The following is a 19,491-nucleotide window of genomic DNA, read 5'->3' on the forward strand; positions in this document are numbered from 1 at the left end:
TAAAAAAGATAATCAGCACGGTGACAGTTTAGCCAAATGTCTTAAAACGGATTCTTGTTATCAATTGTTTGACTCTGATGTTGGCAACAAGAAATTTAAGAGTAGGGCTACTTTGAATTAAAAATTATTTGTGTGGAAAAAGCTTTGTTCAGTACAGGGTTCTTTATACGCACATGTGGGTGCAATCGGGGAAGCCCGTACAAGTGCAAAGTTTGCGAAAAAAGATTCCTGTACTCGCACCATCTGTTAAATCATTCAAGAGCCATCATAAAAACAAAATAAGTAAAGTTAGTAGTTGACGCAATTGTGATCAATACCGCAAAAAATGTTGCACGTAAATGGTTTTTCAGTTGGAAAAATACAATGAGCAAAAAATCTGAATAATCATGGTTTTCTCTTCTTTGAACGAAAATTTAAAATAAGCAATTAAATCTGATTGTGGTGTTTTTAAATTTAAATAACAGGCCAAAAGGTGACATGTAAAATAAAAAGAAAAGAATGTTTGTGTTTTAATAGTACATTTGTTTATTATGCAATTGATTCGGTAAGGCAAAAATCTGAGAAAGCATCAAAACATTATGATTGAAATTAAGCTGGAGCTTTGTCAGAATCCCATTGGACCACTGTTGCGTCGGACCAAACGTACGCCCCTTTCAAATTAAGAGCTTCCAAGGCCAGAAAGAGTGGGGCGCGGGCTCCTTGCTCGATGGTCCATGGACTTTTGTGGTTGCTCATGCCAGTGTCAACATATCCGGGATGGACAGAGTTAACAGAAATATTTCTATTAGGTTTTTCATTGTCCAAATCCCTTTGCTGAACTTTGGTGAGGGCGCTCACGCCAACTTTAGAAACAACATAAGTAGAATTTCCCCATCCTGCCTCTTGCCATCTGTTATTTTTAGCATCTCTGTAATAGTCTTTTAGAAAGTTGTGACTCAGTGGTATCTGTGACTTACTGGACAAATTGTTCCATTAATTTGTTTAGTTTTGATACAGTTAGTTGAGGATCATTAAGTTTTTTCCTCAGATCTGCAGATGGGATTCTTGACAAGTGTCCTAATGAACTGGACAGATTCACAACTCTTGCATTGTTCTTCAGGATAGGAAACAGAATTTCACAGACTCTCAATGTTGAAAAGTAGTTAACAGCAAGAGTTTTTTCAGCTTGTTCGGCAAAAGGCTCAGTAGCATCATTCTAAAAACGTCCAAAATAATCTCGAATTACAAATTAGAAAATTAATCCACCTTGAAAGCTATTGCAGCATTGTTGATCAACAAATCAAAACCCCCGTGCTTTTGTGACAAATGATTTTTCAGTTTAGTTATACTACTTTGATCGTTTATCTCCAACTGATGGAATTCAGGTTTATACCCGAGCTCCTTCAGGTTGGCAACTGCAGCTTCACCTCTGCTGACATCTCTGGATGTGAGGTACACTACACCTCCAAATTTCTCACACAGCCCTTTCACGATGGCATAACCGATGCCTTTATTACCACCGGTGACCTAGGAAAAAACAATGAAATAACAAAAACCGGTAATAGAGCATTTTTTAGCCTTACCACGGCGACTTTTTGGCACGTAATCGTTATCGCCGCACTCGTAACTGAATGTTGTATTTTGCTGAGTCAAATATATCTGTTAACAGTGATAAACAATTTCTAGATCAACATTGACACACCTCAAGGTAATAATAATTATTATAGTCTATTTTCTATTATAGTCCGATGAGCTTAGTCCGAATCAAGAAGGCGACATGACCTGCGTCTGCTTTCGACATTTGACAGCAGTGCATGGTGCTAGAAAAAACCGTGTTAAAAATTCAAATCAGTTTTGCCCGTTCATTTCGTAATGTTTATTATTTTAATCCGTAAATAGTAATTGTTCGATACACCACTGGTCACTTCAACGGCGCGCATCTTAAGCTCCGCCCTTGTCCTGTTCTGGTTTGAATCAATCTCTATCAATTTGATAACTAACATGTGTTCAATTGAAAAGTTCATCAAATTAGCTTTGATTTTTGTTGCTATCTTTATCTAACCAACTTAATTTACGATGTTGTTGTCTCTTAAAAAATACAGTCATAGCCAACTTGATGAAGAATTCAATTGAACACTTGTCATTTATCAACTAATAGGTAAAATATATTAAAAGTTGTTGAAAACAACACTACACAACTAGGTTTGGACTGTTTTTCTTTCTTCCTAGATTTTGTTTCGGCAATGCCACGTAAGGTCAATGCCCTTAAACGCTAATAAGAAATTTGTTAATGTATTTTAGACGGGAACGAGATAATATTGGTCCGCTTCTGCAGTGGGAGTTGCATAGCTTTTCCTTGGCATCAAGGCGGAAATTTCAAGTAAAATTGAACAAAATTATTACAAATGTAGTTACGACCTAGCCTAAAAATTTGACGTCACTAATGGAATAAACGTAAAACTCGCGTCTTGCTCTAATCGCACATGCCAAAGCGAGATGCATAGTGGGACGGACAACGGACTTAATAAAATACGTACAAGAATCCAATAGCTTGTTTTGCATTATGTTGAAAAGCGATAGCAATGTAACAGTTTCTCTGCTTATTAATTGATCCATCGGACTATAATTAAAAAATGGACTTTACATAGATATAATGAGCTATTAATATTGTATATAGGTATATAACAAGTGTTCAATTGAATGGTTCATCAAGTTGGCTATGACTGTATTTTTTAAGAGACAACAACATCGTAAATTAAGTTGGTTAGACAAAGATAGCGACAAAAATCAAAGCCAATTTGATGAACTTTTCAATTGAACACATGTTATTATTTTTATGTAAATATTTCCATTCTGGTGTTAATATAAAAAAAGACAGGCATATGCATTTATGGATTCCACGTACACTATTAAAAAAGGTAATCAGCACGGTGAGAGTTTAGCCAAATGTCTTAAGACGCATTCTTGTTATCAATTGTTTGGCTCTGATGTTAGCAACAAGAATTTTAAGAGTAGGGCTACTTGGAATTAAAAATTATTTGTGTGGAAAAAGCTTTGTTCACTACAGGGTTCTTCATACGCACATGCGGCACAGACAATCAACAGAATTAAGACTTTCAAAACGCGTATAAAAGATGGAAGACACTGGTGTTACTGACAACACTAGCAGTGTTGCCAGTGACAAAAATAAAAATCACCAGATCAGAACCAAAAAAGTTGCCAGATTTTCACCAGTTTTTAAATGTTTGACGAATTAATAAGTAAATAAAGTAAAAGGTTATAACAAACAAATTTATTGAAAATAAACGAAAATCATAATAAAAAATTAAAAGATGAATAATAAACAATCAATACTAAAGTGGTAATGATAATACATATTTAGCATTAAAAACAAAACAACTGTTGATAATTGTGCTCACGCTCCTTGTGCTCACGTGTGATTGAAAAAGGATGAGGACAAGTTGAATTTGGCGCCATAAATGCGCTTCATGTTTTGTGTGTGGCAGTTTTACTTCAGAAGAACATCGCTGTCAAGATTTATCCATTGGCTTCCGTCAAAAGCAGGGTCAAGCCCATTGTTTTGATTTGGTTTGTCAATTGTCGCCAATTTCCAATTCCCCACTAGAAACGACCATGATCATATTCAAATCATATTAGACTTTATTTTTGCTGTCAATAGTGTCAATACTTGTTACCAACATGACAAATTATTCACTAGGCGCCAAATTCAACTTGTCCTCATTCTTTTCCAATCACACTTGTATATACGGGTGATCAAGAAGGACTCTTTGAGTTGGTAATACTGAATTTAATTTTTAAGTGGCACAACTGGAGTAACTTACGGTTGTTAACGATTTGACACTGACAGCCGCATTATTGACAAGTAACGTTAAACATATCAAATTGAACTAAACATGCTGGTGAATCTATTCGAAAGCCTAAAAAAAAGAGTTACTTTATTAGAGTAAAATAGGGACACTGGGCATTTTCTTTTGTTAATTTTTATACAATTGTTTTGCATTCTTAATTTCTTTTTAGCGTAAATTTTTACTGCCATAACCTGCCAAACAGTCCTTCTTGATCACTCCGTACATTGTTCAACTAAAAGTACTGCAGGTTATGGTACTGTCAACGGCATGATACGTGCCAATTACGAATTTACATCCTTAATGAATTAAATTTAAATCAGTGGCATTAAAAATGCACAAAAATCACCAGATACTTGAAATTTTAAAAAAGTTTTCACCAAATCACCAGTTTGAAGCTAAAATCACCAGATCTGGTGAAATTTCACCAGATCTGGCAACACTGATACACTAGCGCTGCCCTAGCGTTAGGCCAAACTAAATTACCGAATTTACTCGTTAATCCGATCGGGAATTTCCGTTTAAAAAGAAGGAGCGCGTTCATAAAATATTGGCCAAGGTAGAGTGTGGGGAATATCACGTGACTGTAGTGTCACTCCGGCATTATGAACGGAATCGGGTAAACCCTGGGTAAACATGCGCTTTTTGTTTTTATAAATGTCAACATTGTCAACTCACACTTATTTGTCAATTATTTAATCACCTGCTTAAATGAAGATCAACAGATTAAAAATGCAATTTGACGAAAGAAAAAGAAAATTAATTATTTCTGGGGCAATTTGTTCTGCAAAAAAACTTTTTTCGGCGGTAAATTTGTTATCACCGGATTCAATACAGGAAAAGGAAGAAAGAGGTTTATATGTGGTTGCACAAGGAATACCTTAGAATTGTTGGATATGTTGAACGGATTGTACCGGGTTTAACCAAGAGAGACAATTTCAAATGCATTTCCGGGTCAGCCGTTCCAGTTTCAAAAAGTTTGTCCCCATTATTGAAAACATAATTAAAAATGTATAATGCTAATTTGTTGTATATGTTAGAATTTGTATTAAAATGTTTAATACTTAATTAGTCGTTTTTTTTTTTAATAAGTATCAATTTAAATCAAATTGAAAAAAATAGGCACCTAGGTATACAGAAACTAGTCAGATATGCAACTTGTTATACATTAGTTTGACTTAACGCTCGGGCAGCGCCACTTGAGCGTGTCCCCGAAAATGTAATCCCAATCCCACTTGACAGTCTTCTGTAGTTTAATTGTCTGTGACATGACTGACATGCGGGTGCAATCGGGGAAGCCCGAAGTGCAAAATTTGCGAAAAAAGATTCCTGTACTCGCACCATCTGTTAAATCATTCAAGAGGCATCATAAAAACAAAATAAGTAAAGTTAGTAGTTGACGCAATTGTGATCAACGCCGTAAAAAAATGTTGCACGTAAATGGTTTTTCAGTTGGAAAAATACAATGAGCAAAAAATCTGAATAATCTTCTTTGAACGAAAATTTAAAATAAGCAATTAAATCTGATTGTGGTGTTTTTAAATTGAAACCACAGGCCACAAGGTCACATGTAAAATAAAAAGAAAAGAATGTTTGCGTTTTAATAGTACATTTGTTTATTATGCAATTGATTCGGTAAGGCAAAAATCTGAGAAAGCATCAAAACATTATGATTAAAATGAAGCTGGAGCGTTGTCAGAATCCCATTGGGCCACTGTCGCATTAGACCAAACGTACGCCCCTTTCAAATTATGCGCTTCCAAGGCCAGAAAGAGTGGGGCGCGGGCTCCTTGCTCGATGGTCCATGGTCCTTTGTGGCTGGTCATATCAGTGTCAACATATCCAGGATGGACAGAATTAACAGAAATATTTCTATTAGGTTTTTCATTGTCAAAATCCCTTTGCTGAACTTTGGTGAGGGCGCTCACGCCAACTTTAGAAACAACATAAGTAGAATTTCCCCATCCTGCCTCTTGCCATCTATTATTTTTAGCATCCCTGGAAAAATCTTTTAAAAAGTGGTGACTCAGTGGTATCTTTGACTTACTGGACAAATTGTTCCATTAATTTGTTTAGTTTTGACACAGTAAGTTGGGGATCATTGAGTTTTTTCCTCAGATCTGCAGATGGAATTCTTGACAAGTGTCCTGCTGAACTGGACAGATTCACAACCCTTGCATTGTTCTTCAGGATAGGAAACAGAGTTTCACAGACTCTCAATGTTGAAAAGTAATTAACAGCGATGGTTTTTTCAGCTTGTTCAGCAAATGGCTCAGTAGCATCACTCTAAAGACATCCAAAATAATCTCAAATTACAAATTAGAAAATTCACCCACCTTAAAAGCTATTGCAGCATTGTTGACCAACAAATCAAGACCCCCATGCTTTTGTGACAGATGATCTTTCAGTTTAGTTATACTACTTTGCTCATTTATATCCAACTGATGAAATTCAGGTTTATACCCGAGCTCCTTCAATTTGGCAACTGCAGCTTCACCTCTGCTCACATCTCTAGCTGTGAGATACACTACACCTCCAAATTTCTCACACAGCCCTTTCACGATGGCGTAGCCGATGCCTTTATTACCACCGGTAACCTATGACAAAACAATGAAATACCAAAAACCGGTATCGAGCATTTTTTAGTCTTACCACGGCGACTTTTTGGGATGACATCTTAACAGGTAACTGTTGCGACTGCACTTGCAACTGAATGTTTGAATCTTGTCGAATCAAATATATATGTTAACGGTGACAAACAATTTCAATATCAACCTTGAAAAACCTCAAGATGATAATTGTTAGATTAGGTTATGTTGACTTGGACTTGTTTGTCTTTTTTTATCTTCCACCATCTGTTCAGACCAGTGGCGTCTCCAACAATGGGGCCTCGTCAATATTTCAATTTTGGGGTTAAAATAAGAAAACGAGAGACGTATATATATATACATTTATTGATTCCACGTACATTATCAAAAAAGGTAATAAATATAAACTTCATGAAATAATTTTCATTTCATTAAAATTAATCGTAATTAGCATCACTCTCTCACAATAATTATCCATTCATGCAGCATACATTAAATTATTTACACAACATTCACTATAAATTCGTCTCATCATCTTTCGACTTGATGCACCTTCCTTTATAGCAGATCTCCGTTTCGTGAGAAATTTCCGTCGATGTGGACGTTTTAACATCTTGAATTTGCCATGGGTCCACGTCGTCATTTTTGACGGCAGCTTCTGTAGTTGTGGTCGTTGTTGTTTGAGTATCAACTGTTGTAGTAGTTGTTGTTGTGGTTGGCGTCGTTGTTTGGGGCGCAACTGTCGTAGTAGTTGTGGTTGGCGTTGTTTGGGGCGCAACTGTTGTAGTAGTAGTTGTTGTTGTTGTGGTTGGCGTTGTTGTTTGGGGAGCAACTGTAGTTGTTTCTTCGCGATCTTCACTGTTTTCTTTTATTTCTTGTGTCGTGATTTCTTCCGTATATTCTTCCGGGAATGTTGGCTGCACTGTAGTCGTCGTGACTTCCTCTCTCTCTCTCTGTACTATTACCTTTGCCTCGTTTGCTGATGCTTGGCTGGCTCTGGTGGCAAATCCTAGAAGACTGTAGAGCGCATTGAAAATAGTGTTTTCTGTTGTGCTTGTTGTTGCGCGTGCAGTTGTTGGACGAGTTGTGGTTGAGGTAGTACTCAATTTCCCGTTCGCATCTTTACCGTTTGTCCTTTTAACAACCTTATCTAAACTATTCACAACTGAATAATAATTCTGAGATTCCGCCGTTTCAAATGAATCGACAGGTCTGTGTTTGATCAATTTCCACACTCCCCTCCTTCTTCCGATCTTCCTCCTTTTGGGAGTCGTGGTCTCCACCACTTCAGTTGTCGTCGGAATTTCCTCTTCATCCTTTCCATCACCGTCATCTTTTTGATCAACTCCAACTTTCTCCTCATCTTCACTTCCTTCATTTTCAACTTGTTCGTTGGGAGTAGTCGTCTCTTCTTCCGAACCCGTCACAACCAACTGTTGTTCTTCGATTTCCAAATCATTGGGTGCTGGGTAAACCGACGCCTCCACCCACTGGGTCTCGCCGGTTCTTATAATCTGAGGACTGTACAACGACGAGTGAGGAACTTGATCCTCATCGACATCCCCCTCTGCAGGATCGATAGTAATCTGGAACCCTGCCGGCTTCTCCGTGGTCAACTCCTTCTGCTTGAAATACACCTGTGGGTAATTTCCCCCTTCGACGTCGTGTTCGTCGGACTTCTCCGTCAAATTTTCAGGCAACTTGAAATGACTCTTACCGCGACCGCGAGTTCGCACAACGTTGCTGCTCCTCCTGGTGACTTGATCGTCGAATCGGTGCGATTTCACCTCGTTGTACGACTGGTGAGGTGTCGCTTTCCTGCTTGGAACGCGAATCCTCGCCCTCGATCTGTGTTTCGGGGCTTCCGTAGAGTACTCTTGAGCTTCTGTCGTGGTGTACTTCGGTCTGATCTGACCGACAAACTGTACCGGAGCAACCGAACCACTCTCGTAGTCTTGGTTTTGACCACCTTCGTCCTCCAGCTGGATCAGAGTTCTCGGAGGTTCCTGATACGATGCCGAATACAACGGAAGAGGTTGCTGCGTCACTGCGGGAGCGGGTTTGTTGAAATCTGGCTTGCGGATGAACCCGTAGAACTCTTCTTCTTCGTCTTCTTGAGGCTTAGCTGTAGTCGTGGTCGTGGTTCTGCTCGTCGTTGGTCTTGCAGTTGTCGAACCGAATCTAGTTCTACTTCTAGATCTTCCTCTCGTTCTCACCGACGCTCTGGTAGTACCTTCGTCATTCTTATTGTTGTAGATCACCCCACCCGACTGGATATTACTGTTGACTCTGAACAGACGCGGCGGTTCCTCGCTGGAAGTTGTTATGATGACAGGTTCTTGCACCCGATCCGTCGCCGTGTGAGCAATTTGCACATCGACGACAGGGCTCGAACTGGTACTGATTCCTTCTGATACCACCTCAGTCGACGGGTTTTGCGGTGGTAAACTGTACACCTGATGATAATCCTTAAACAGTTTCTCATCTCCGCTTTGGTCAGGCCTCACAGTTATCACTTGCTGATTCTCTACCACAGGATCGAACTGCACGTACGACTGTGGATCCCCCGAAGAAGCCTGGAACCCACCTTCTAGCGGCGGTTGCTTGAACACGTTCTCCGTAGTCTGCAAGACACGCTCAGTCGCCGCTTGCTCTCTCGCTACAGGACGCCCTCTAGTCCTAAACCTCTGCCTGTTATTGCTCACCCTCTTGGTCGGTTCGTAACTGGTCGCTTCTGTTGTCGTACGCGCGTAATGCCGCTCAGTGGTGGGTCTCGTGTAATTAGGTCTTCTCCTAGTAGGTATACGTCTTGGGGACGATGTAGAGTACCTCGCAGAGTTTCCTCTCTGACGACCTCGATTTCTCCGTTGCGTTGTAGTCTCGACCTTTGGAGCTTCAGTCGTTGTAACTACACGAACTTCTTCAGTTGGAGGTGGTGGCGCAATCGTTGTTGTTGTAGGCACCAAAAGATTGGGGACCAGCAAAGGTCGCACCGCTTGGTCTTGCAGATTGTTGATCAAACCCGGTAGATACGGATTGACCGGCAACTCCTCCTCCACCTCTTGGACATTTTGGCCTCTGTTGTACACCAATGGTGTCAAACGAGGATCTTGGACGGCTTCTGTTGGACGTTCGGGTTGCGGGTTTGGTCTGGCTTGGACGTTACCATGCAAAATCTGTTGGTCCAAAGCTTCTTGACTCAAAACCTGTTCTTTAAGAGGAGCCTGGTTTTGGATGTAGACCGGTTCCAGTTTCTCAGTTTCCAGTTTGTAGACCTTCGCCGGAATTGTCTCAACTTCTGTTGTGTACTTCACTGTTGTGCTTTTTGGTTGCACAACAAACTCTTCCAACACGGTATACTTATCATCAGCAAAGCTGTTTGGAGTCGTCGACGTTGTCCTCACAGTCGTTGTTCTTCCTCTGTGTCTTCCTCTAGACCTCGTACGCGCTGTTGTCGAAATGTCATAATCATTGTAGCTCTCAGTCGACTTCACCACCGGTGTTGTCGTACGAATTGTCTCCACATTCTCATCTTTTCCTTCGCCAAACTGGCTGTTGATTTGGTCTATTTCGTATTGATTGATGACTTGACGCAACGGATCTTGCGGACTCGCACCTCTAGAACTATATTCCGGTATTCTATAGTCCAAATCAGGATTTTGTACCAACTTGTACGGATTCTGTACCAATGGTAAAGCTTCCGTTGTTGTTGTCGTGGTCGTGGTCGTCGTTTGCCTGACCGGTTGTTCATTGAAACTGTAGACTTGGGGCTGCACTTTTGGCGGCACGAAGCTCTGTCCCACACCCGCAAACTGATTGATCTGAGGCTTCTCCTCGTGGTTATAATTGGGCACAAAAGTATCCTTCGACTCGACAGGCAACGAAGGAATGTCATAGTCGCGGACCAATCCTTTCGAATTAGGACTCTCAACCTCTCTCTCGTTCGATTGATAATCAGGAATCTGATAGTTGCTCCTGCTGGTTTCTTCCTCTGGTTGGTACCTCGGCGTCGTCTCGAAGTACTGAGGAGTATCCTCCTTCACGCGATAATTCGACACAAAATCTTTAGAGGGCGTTGGTCTATAACTCTCTGGGGTCACACTCTCCCTCGGCGGGATTTGATAGTTCGGTTCAAAACTCTTCGGCCCATCTTCATAGTCTTGAGGCGAACCACCTCCGAACCCACCTCCCAAGAACTCGTTCCCCAACCCCAAGAGTCCATTGGGATTGACTTGCGGGCTGTTTTGGGCTATCAAATACGGATTGGGCTTGGGCTCCTCTCCGAACTGCGGGAACGGTTGTTTGATGTCGAAATCTTGAACGATCTGGTTCTGCGCCGTTTGCGGTTGGTTCAGCTCAGAATCCTTCTCGTGGAGTTGTCCCTTAGTCGAAACCACCACTGAACCCACGTGGGGCGAGGGAAGTGGTATTTTGGAGTACCCGTCTGGAGTTTTGTAACTCAAGGGGGCCACGAAGAACGGTAGTTGGTCGACTTTTCTCTCTATTCTGTTGCCTTGAACGCTTGACAGGTAGGGCAGCGGGAATTTTACGTAGCCGTCCGGTTGAGGAATATTCGACGGTCCCACGAAGACCTGAGGGGAGTTGGGACCGATGCTGTCTTGCACGGAAATCGACTTGGCGTGTTTCAAGACCTCGATGACGTCTTTGACGTCGCCGGCGCCTTGTTTCTCCATGTAGACAGACAATGGGGGTTGGTTGGGCTTGCGTTTGGTGGGACGCGCTGTTGTGGTGGTTGTTGGCAACGAAACTTGTCCCAGTTGGAAGTCTTGTTGCAACTTGTGGGCCGCCAAGGCTTGTCTGACGAAATCATTCTGGATGTTCGTGGTGAGCTTGTGGTTTTGCAATCTGGGATTTTGTTTCTCCCTTCGGGGAGCTTCGGTCTGCCTCGTCACGATCGGCGTTTGTTGAGTGACCGGTTGGTTAGATTTCAAATTCTCCAAAGGAACATACAGCAACTGCACACTCTCCTTCTCTTCCTTGGGTTTGATCGTACTTGTGGTGGTCAACTGGACCTGGTTGACATTCGAGTTGATGTTCTGGTGTTGAATCGCCCCCAACAACTCCTGGCTTATCGACCCAGTACCCAAAGGCTGGTAGTAGCTGCTGTTGAAAGGCGTCGCTGTGTTGTCGTACTGTTTGTTGCTGTCGTAGTAATTCTGAGTACTCTGTGGGGGCGCCACCAGCTGCTGATTCAACGTTTGTTCCTGAGGCGGTCGTTGAACGGTTTGAACCGGTTGAACTTGTTGAACCGTTGGTACTTGTTGAACCGGTGCCACAAATGCCAACTGCTGGACGGGTGGACCAGGTGGGACAAATTGCGGTGGTACTTGTTGTTGGACGAACTGATTCGCTGGGACATATTGGGGCGGTTGCAGAGGTAAAACCGGTTCAAATTTGTACGGCGACTCCGGTTTTGGTTGCCTGAGATTTGTTCCTTTTTGGAACGCTGTTTCGCGGAGGTACTGCTGAGGTTGCGACCTTTTCCTCACGTAGTCATTCTCAGGGAAGAAGTTCTGGTTAGGCGTGTCCAGATTCAGGACTCTTCCTTGCGCCTTCTTCGCGCTGTCCGGATTGGAAGGCGTTATGGGTATCCAGTCGTTGGTGTCGTACGATCTGGCTTCTTGAGCGGTGATTGTGGACAGCAGGTGCAAACTTAATAGCAGGGTCCATTGAAATTTCCGTACAATCTAAAAACAAAAAAAAATCGTTTTAGATGTGTTTCAAATTGTTTAACTTTTTATCTACGGCTGTGCGTTATGTGCTATTATGTCCCCTTAAAAAATTCATTTACGCAACGAGTGCGATGTAGACATTATTCTCGCACGGATGTGAAGTTTGCACAACGAGGCATCTTTTTTGTCAAAAATACAAATTATGCTTGAAATGTGAATCAAATCTCTTAGTTACGCTTCGTTGAGCTTGGTTTAAAAAATAGGAAAAGTGAATACTAGTGTGGATTACATAAAATTTTAATTATTGAAAGTAAAAAGATTCTAAATATCAGAAAAATGCCAGTGCGGAAATGTAAATTTGGCCTGAAGATTTCTGCAGAACTTTTTCATCATATTTTTTATTTCACTTTCTTACGTAATCATACAGGAAGAGTCTAAAAAATAAAAATACATAAATCAAACATATTTTCCGAAGATGTTTTATAACGTCTAGATGTTAACTGTCTTTGCCTTGCTTTCGGTAATAATTCACCTGACAAAATACAAAGATTAATTTCCTGTTGACCACAAATCATTTGCAAACCGATGCTTTCACCTGAGGAATTTCGGTTTTAGATTCTTTGTAGCAGAATTCGTTCATTCAATAATCACTGATGATCGAATTAATTGGCAATAACCATCGGACGGTACTGACCACGCCACTGACCGCAACGACCAAGACGACCCGCTCGGAAACAAAACCAGAAGAAACTGTGTCAACCTCTTTTGTAAAAATCTAGATCTCTCCTAGATCTTCCCCCTCGAAGTCCATATTTTTTCCAGAGTCGTAGAAAACTGAGAACAAAAAGCCTCGCCTCGACTTTCAACCAAAAACCCGCGTCCATTTCTCGCCTCATTAATTCTGCATTAGTCCAAAATCGAGATTGTTGACGTCACGCTCAGCTTCTCCCATTATTGATTCTGCATAGGTCCAAAAACAAGTCTGGATTTTTTGAGTGAGTAGTCGACCGTTTCGTAACGTGCAGTTTCCTTGACCACTGCAATGTCACGGCCGAAGAGGCTCAGATGTGCCGATGAAAAAATGCACAAGGCTGCGGCAGGTGACTCATGTTTCCTATTCCTCCGAAAAACCGCAGATTTTTCCGCGTTCCGCTCTGGGGAGTTCCGGTTTTTGCGTACGCGTTTCGGAACACGACAATTTGTTGATTTTGCGAGAATTGCTCGTTTTGCTGTCGATTTTGAACGTTCAGCTTTGGCCTTTTTAATAGCCGAGCGACTTTCACTCGCTCAATTAAACTCGTTTTTAGAGACCGCTGCATTAATAAATTCAAAGGACTGTGTAACCTTTCTGTGACTCACTGCGAACCGTTCTAACAGGATCGCTAGGGTTGTCCTTCGGAATTTAAGGCCACCTCGTAGTTTCACTAAACTCGATAAACAACAGATCACCTAGCCTTAAAGAGTTTACCATGGTCCGTGTTAAGCGCGTACCTAACACCTGGTTTCTCTGCATTTTCTCTCCATCTCTATATTTTTTTTTGTCAACTCGATTACTTTCCACGCTCTGTTTTGTCCCAGCAGACACAGAAAACTCAATCCTCGATGCTTAACTTGTTTGTTAATGGACTTTCTTCGCGAGTTCCTTCGAAGGAGATGAATCAACATTGCGACATCCAATCAGGATGTTCGCGTTTTGCGCGTCTGCACCGAGCTAATAGGCTAGTGTGTCACACGCTCCAAGGATTTTAAAACTCGTCCTGTCCGCTCGTGCGATTTTCTCCGGCCTTAACTGGACGAGTTCGATGGAAATATTTTATTTCTGGGCGAAACGTGTTTGTGTCAGGTTTCGTCGTTCGGCTCGACGGGACCACACTTTCACCTATCGGTAATAAGTGCATAGGAATTTTGAAAAGTGTATTATTTGGAGTAGGATCGAGGCAATTTTGTGATGCAACGGAGCAAGGAGTCGGTTTGAGTGTATCGAGTGGAGAAATTTTCATGTGGAGCTGTTCAGTGCCTGGTTGGAACGATTCCAGTACTTTCGAACGCTTATCTTGGTCGAGAATTATTGTGTAATTGAGAAACAGTGCGCTGAAAAAATCAAATCTGGCCAGTTATAATAATTGTTTCCTTCTCACAATTCGACTGTAACGGCTTCGAGTAATCCCGGCTTTCTCAACGAGTTTTGCTAATTTATTTGTTTTCTACACAATTTATTTTCATATTTTGTGTTCGATTTCGTAACGGAAAAAGTTCACCGGTAAAAAGAGCGTTTTATTTTTCGTGGTGTAATCGGTACAGTTGCGATTTGATATTTTTATTATCTTTCTGCTGCAGTAGAACTTATTGGTCAAGTTTAGTTACACAAGGAATTCTTTTCTTAAATTTGTATTTTGCAAATCCACAAACTTTTTGTAGCTTCTTCAGACTTTATTCAATTTCAAATTCCATGAAGTGGGGTTACAAAGAAGAGGCTTTTTGTATCACATTTCAGCACTTTTTAGAATTTTTATCTCTCTGTCTGTCTGGTTCTGTATTAAAAATTCACTTAACTCGTCAACTAATGAAGACATTTTCTCCAAATGAAGTTTTTTGGAAAAGAAAAATTCCTGATTGTTTTCAGGAGTTTGTTTTATCACGATATGACATCAGGGAACTGAACAGTAACAATAAATCTGTGTGAACTATATCGTGGTGTAGTGAGCTTTTCTCGCTTATATGTATCTATTTCGTTGATTTTAATTTAAGCCAAGTGCGTCTTGTCATCTCACGTCTTAGGTTTTTTATGATGCTGCTTTATCCTTTCGCAAGGATATCTTGAAGAACGATTTTGTTAGAATCACGTTCTTAAAAAATTCGTCAAAACCAGCTAAAATAAAATAAACTACATAGTTATAAAACGCAATCTTCGTAACGGCAAGCCTGCTTACTCTGATGCTCTTCTAACTTTGAGAAAATTTAATTTAAACTGAAAGTTTTTTTTTAATAAAATAAGTTATACGAATACTATTCCATTAGGAAGAGAACTGAAGAGAAATCTCTTTATTCCACATTCCATTTATCTCATCTGAAAACTTGAAATGAAGTTCTCAGCAGTCGAAGTAAATGAATATTGTTTGAAGTACGAGAAAGAAGTGACTAGTTTAAATAATCGATAACTTCCCTGGTAATACAACTTGCTGTGTGTCGGCGCGCCTTGTCCTGTTGCAGCAAATTTTTTGAGTGTCTGCGACAACACGCTTTCTTCAATAAGTCTTTCAAAACAGCGAAACATGAAGACGATTGCAATTCTGAAACACATCTTGTGGTCCCTTGTTTTTTCAAAGACTGTTCTCTAATTTTGTAATGATTAATTTTTATTTTTGAGTGACTATCTCTTGGTTTATCTTTGTGTAAGATACCTGTGTGCCTTTTTGGACAAAAAAAAAGACAGATATGACATATCTGCGAACAGTGCTCAATTTTGTAAAATGTAGTTTGTGATTTTTTGATAACTAACTGTTCCTCTGCTAATAAATAAATAATGATTGAGAAGTGCTACTATATTCAAGGTGTTTCACGTGTAATAATGAGCCTAACAAAATTTGTGATGCAACCAACAATACATGCCCCCATAGTTTTTTAGTTTGTGTTTGTTTTTTGATTATTCCACACAATGATCTTGATTAAATTTTGACAAATATAATGTCGCGCATGTTGACCTTGTTGCATAAAATTAAAACATATACAGGATGTTAGTAAATGGTTGGGAATAAATTTCAGGGTGAATTCTGTACGAAAAATGTGGCTTAAAACCTAAATAAAGTTTTTCGTTAAAATGAGTAGTTTTCTCAAAAAAAAAAAAATGTAGTCTGTTGGAGAATTTCTCTAATTAGTTCATTTGTCTGCCTAAAATCGCATTAGTTTTGAATTTTGACATACGTTAAAAAATTCAACATTCCACGTTTACATTTTTTCTTTAAATCATTATTATTTCTCAGTATTTCAAAAAAAATACGGATATGCCAGAATACACTTATTTTTATTTTTTTGAGAAAACTACCTACTCATTTTAACGAAAAACTTTATTTAAGTTTTAAGCCACATTTTTCATAAGGAATTCACTCCGAAATTTATTCCCAACCATTTACTAACACCCTGTATTTTTTAAATCCACATAATCGGTGCAAATGTGATGTTGGCTGCATCACAAATTTCGTTAGGCTCCTTATTACTCGTAAATCACCCTGTATATTTCTCCACCAAGGAACTTCCAATTAAAAATATGTTTCTTCTTTTAGGAATATTTTCTACGAGATATTTGGTTTTTCAATATACCCAAAGTTTCATTAATGTCTCTAACTTTCCTTTTCTTGATTTATTTATTCCGCGAGCTGTCATTTTCATATTAAAATTTACAACTTCTTACTAATTTATAGTCAACACAACAATATTGTCCTTAATAAGCCAATTTTGAAATACAGGGAAAGTAGTAAACCAAAAAAACAACTAATGAAGATTGTTGAATTAATTTTAGCTCGATTTTGCCTAGTACTTCACAACAGCCTTAAGTTTACGTTGTGCTCAGTCGAAGATATTTTCAAAAAAAAAATTAATTAACGTGTCGTGAGTCATTATATTGAACGTTTTGCACGAAAGTGATAATTAAATCGGATTAAATAAAAAAAACTGATCTGCAAAATGATAAATTATAGGAAAAAAATTTAGAATGTGTAAATTTGCATTTTAAATTAGACCATTATAAATAACAGATCTGGGTCCTAAAAAGAACAGAAAACAAGGAACTAACATGAGTCAGACAGTTTAAGGGAAGGCGTAAAGTCGTTAAGGATAATGTCACGGACACATCTAGAACAAAACAAGAAATTTGGACAAACGCAAATATTACAAAACAAGAATCTAGACCGGCAATCATAATAATTTGTCGCACACGAAAACACATATCACATTAATTAATACTCTCGACACTTGTATGATTGCGGAGAAATTATTTTTGCGCGCTTTACGCCCTTCACACTCACCTCTGAAAATTACAAAATTATAAATCGCTTAATTACACCTGTCAAAATTGTAGCATAGCGTGTGAAAGTGAGTGCAGGCGAGCATTCCTTCACATTATCAACCGTGAAACTTCCTAATGCAGGTGTTTTTAACGTTTCCTTTTTCAATATTGCAGACTTACGTTTAAAATTCATGTACACTCTTGTTAGTTAACGCCAATTTAGAGAAAAAAATCCGTTGCAAATGTTCCAAGTTCTTGCTCGACTCGCCGCGTTTAAAATTCATAAAATCACGGCGAAAAAAGTTTAATAAGCTTTTCTTGCGACGTTAAGTCGGCACCGGAGCTTAGTGCTTCCAAAGGTCAAAGGTAGGCAAGGGTGGCCACCACGCCTGACGGGTGGTTGAGTCAACGAGGACGAAGGCCAAGATGTCTCGTGTTCTAGAAAGTAAATGGAATTTCCGCCGCTGAAAATTTTTAATTTCAGCGAGTGACACACTTTCGACCGATTCTCACGCCGGATCAGATCGATACGAAAAGATTTCAGCTTTCTGAAAACATTTTCAGTCGCGGAAGTGTAACATCCTGGATGTGAAAAGCGGCAGGACCAAATGTGGATATCGGCCGCTTTCTAAACTATGAGGAAACTGAAAAAAATTACACGATTTGTGGATGAGCCGAGACAAATAAGACGAAGGAAAGGACCAATTAAATGCGCAGGACAACAACAGACGGAAACGAACTGTTGTGTGAAATGACGAAAAATATTCTAACGACGTGTTAAATCAAATCGGAATTATTTCGAGTGGGTGGGACCTATCTGGTGCTGCCACAGATGTAATCTGCAGTAAATGGACATTATACGAGTATATGTTGCAAGGCGATGCAGATGACCTACATGTGATAAAACCAAAAACTACGAACCAAGATGTGAGATTAAAAGTGTTAAATGTTGACCATTAAAGTTCCTGGCCCTCAGCTGCGACTCAAATTCTCCACTATTTCACTTTTTAATCAGTCACAAAACGTCGATCCTGATTCGTGAACCTGAACTTAAACTTGTCATCGAAACCTTCCAATAAAATTTATGTCCGAAGATTTGCAATAGATCGTCCAATGTTTTGCCTCTTCGGAGTCATGACGTAACAAAGTGTAGGAAAAAATGTTACGCACAGGTTGTGCAATGCAAATTAGTCTAGTTGCGACAACCGTCACGTCAGGACTCATTAGTAGCGTGAGCGGATTCATTCATGACAAAACTAGATACAATTATCTAGTTTTTGTTGAAAAATTTTGGGTCACTCGAGCTCTCCTGGTCATTCTCCTTGGACCCGCCAAGAGTCATTATCGTAAAAGGTTCAGAACAATTAATCAAATGTTTTGTGTAGGAGTACTGTTAGAGAGGATACAATGGGCGTACTTCGTTTGTAAACAAAGGAATTCCATTGTTTCATGGCTAAATTCAAATTCGAATCTACAGGATGGCTCGACAAAAAATCAACCGTCACAATCTTTCCACCGCTGCTTGACAAACACTTAAAAAACGACGGCCAGTGCCGGGCGTGAACAATCCGAAGGACCAATTCTGCTACAGTTTGTGAATATTTGGCAAAAAATTTGTTTACTTCCGATCGTGGCCGATGGGTATGACCAATCTGTCCGTTTCGGAACGGTCCGCAGCGTTTCTACAATTAAACAATTATTCGAAATGCGACAATTTCCTAGTCGACAGTTTTCTTGGTCGCTGCAATTATCCCGTTTTCGAAAAATGGGATTACGTAAAATGGGAAACTTTTGCACCGATTAATCTATTAATTTAGCTGAATTCTTTAACAGCGCTCCAACATAATTAACTTTCTAACGAGTTCCGATCCATTCTATCTTGCAAAGCGTGGACGCAGATACGTTCGGATTTTCGCAATCACTTTGTCTTAATGGATTTGTTACACAAACTGCGATGCACTCGTTTAACTTGCACGAGAGCCCATCCGTGACTTATCAAAAATGCAATTTCCTCAAAAATCTACAAAAAATAATTCCGAACAGCTTGTGTGTCAGAATTCAGGTACCTAATTTTTTTGGTTGGCCATAATCTCCGTTTTAATTGTACCACTTTGCGGTTGTGCAAGACGCCTTTCTTGAAGGAATTGAGACAAAGTGTGTAAAAAATCGGCAATTCTCGCACGACACGTGATTATTTCGGTGTTACTTACCATTTTGAAATAATCCGAAAAAATCGCACACCTAGTTTGGTAAATCACTCGGTTCTGGTGGAACAATCACATCACTGTCACTAGGTACGGCTGCACTCGGGTCTCCGCTGAAGAAAGTCTTCGAGAGGCCGGCGTTCGCCTTCTTATAGGCTG

The 19,491-nt window shown here is 39.9% G+C and overlaps 3 protein-coding genes across 3 annotated transcripts; all 3 read right to left on the reverse strand.

The window, feature by feature from the left end:
- Positions 1–501: 501 nt before the first annotated feature.
- Positions 502–4,073, reverse strand: LOC138125068 (carbonyl reductase [NADPH] 3-like). The gene is made up of 5 exons (XM_069040327.1): positions 4,040–4,073; positions 1,563–1,606; positions 1,246–1,506; positions 957–1,195; positions 502–907 (listed from the first exon to the last, which is right to left on the reverse strand). Exons 1-5 carry the CDS (start codon positions 4,071–4,073, stop codon positions 589–591), a joined length of 897 nt encoding a protein of 298 aa, XP_068896428.1. The 3' UTR covers positions 502–588.
- Positions 4,074–5,437: 1,364 nt separating this feature from the next.
- LOC138124069 (carbonyl reductase [NADPH] 3-like) lies at positions 5,438–6,656 on the reverse strand. The gene is made up of 4 exons (XM_069038993.1): positions 6,498–6,656; positions 6,182–6,442; positions 5,893–6,131; positions 5,438–5,843 (listed from the first exon to the last, which is right to left on the reverse strand). Exons 1-4 carry the CDS (start codon positions 6,519–6,521, stop codon positions 5,519–5,521), a joined length of 849 nt encoding a protein of 282 aa, XP_068895094.1. The 5' UTR covers positions 6,522–6,656; the 3' UTR covers positions 5,438–5,518.
- A 129-nt stretch (positions 6,657–6,785) lies between these two features.
- On the reverse strand, positions 6,786–19,491 carry LOC138124068 (mucin-2). Its single transcript, XM_069038992.1, has 2 exons — positions 19,339–19,491; positions 6,786–12,141 (listed from the first exon to the last, which is right to left on the reverse strand). The coding sequence occupies exons 1-2, from the start codon at positions 19,339–19,341 to the stop codon at positions 6,949–6,951; spliced, it is 5,196 nt and encodes a 1,731-aa protein (XP_068895093.1). The 5' UTR covers positions 19,342–19,491; the 3' UTR covers positions 6,786–6,948.

Source organism: Tenebrio molitor, chromosome 2 (assembly GCF_963966145.1).
Source record: "Tenebrio molitor chromosome 2, icTenMoli1.1, whole genome shotgun sequence".
NCBI lineage: Eukaryota > Metazoa > Arthropoda > Insecta > Coleoptera > Tenebrionidae > Tenebrio > Tenebrio molitor.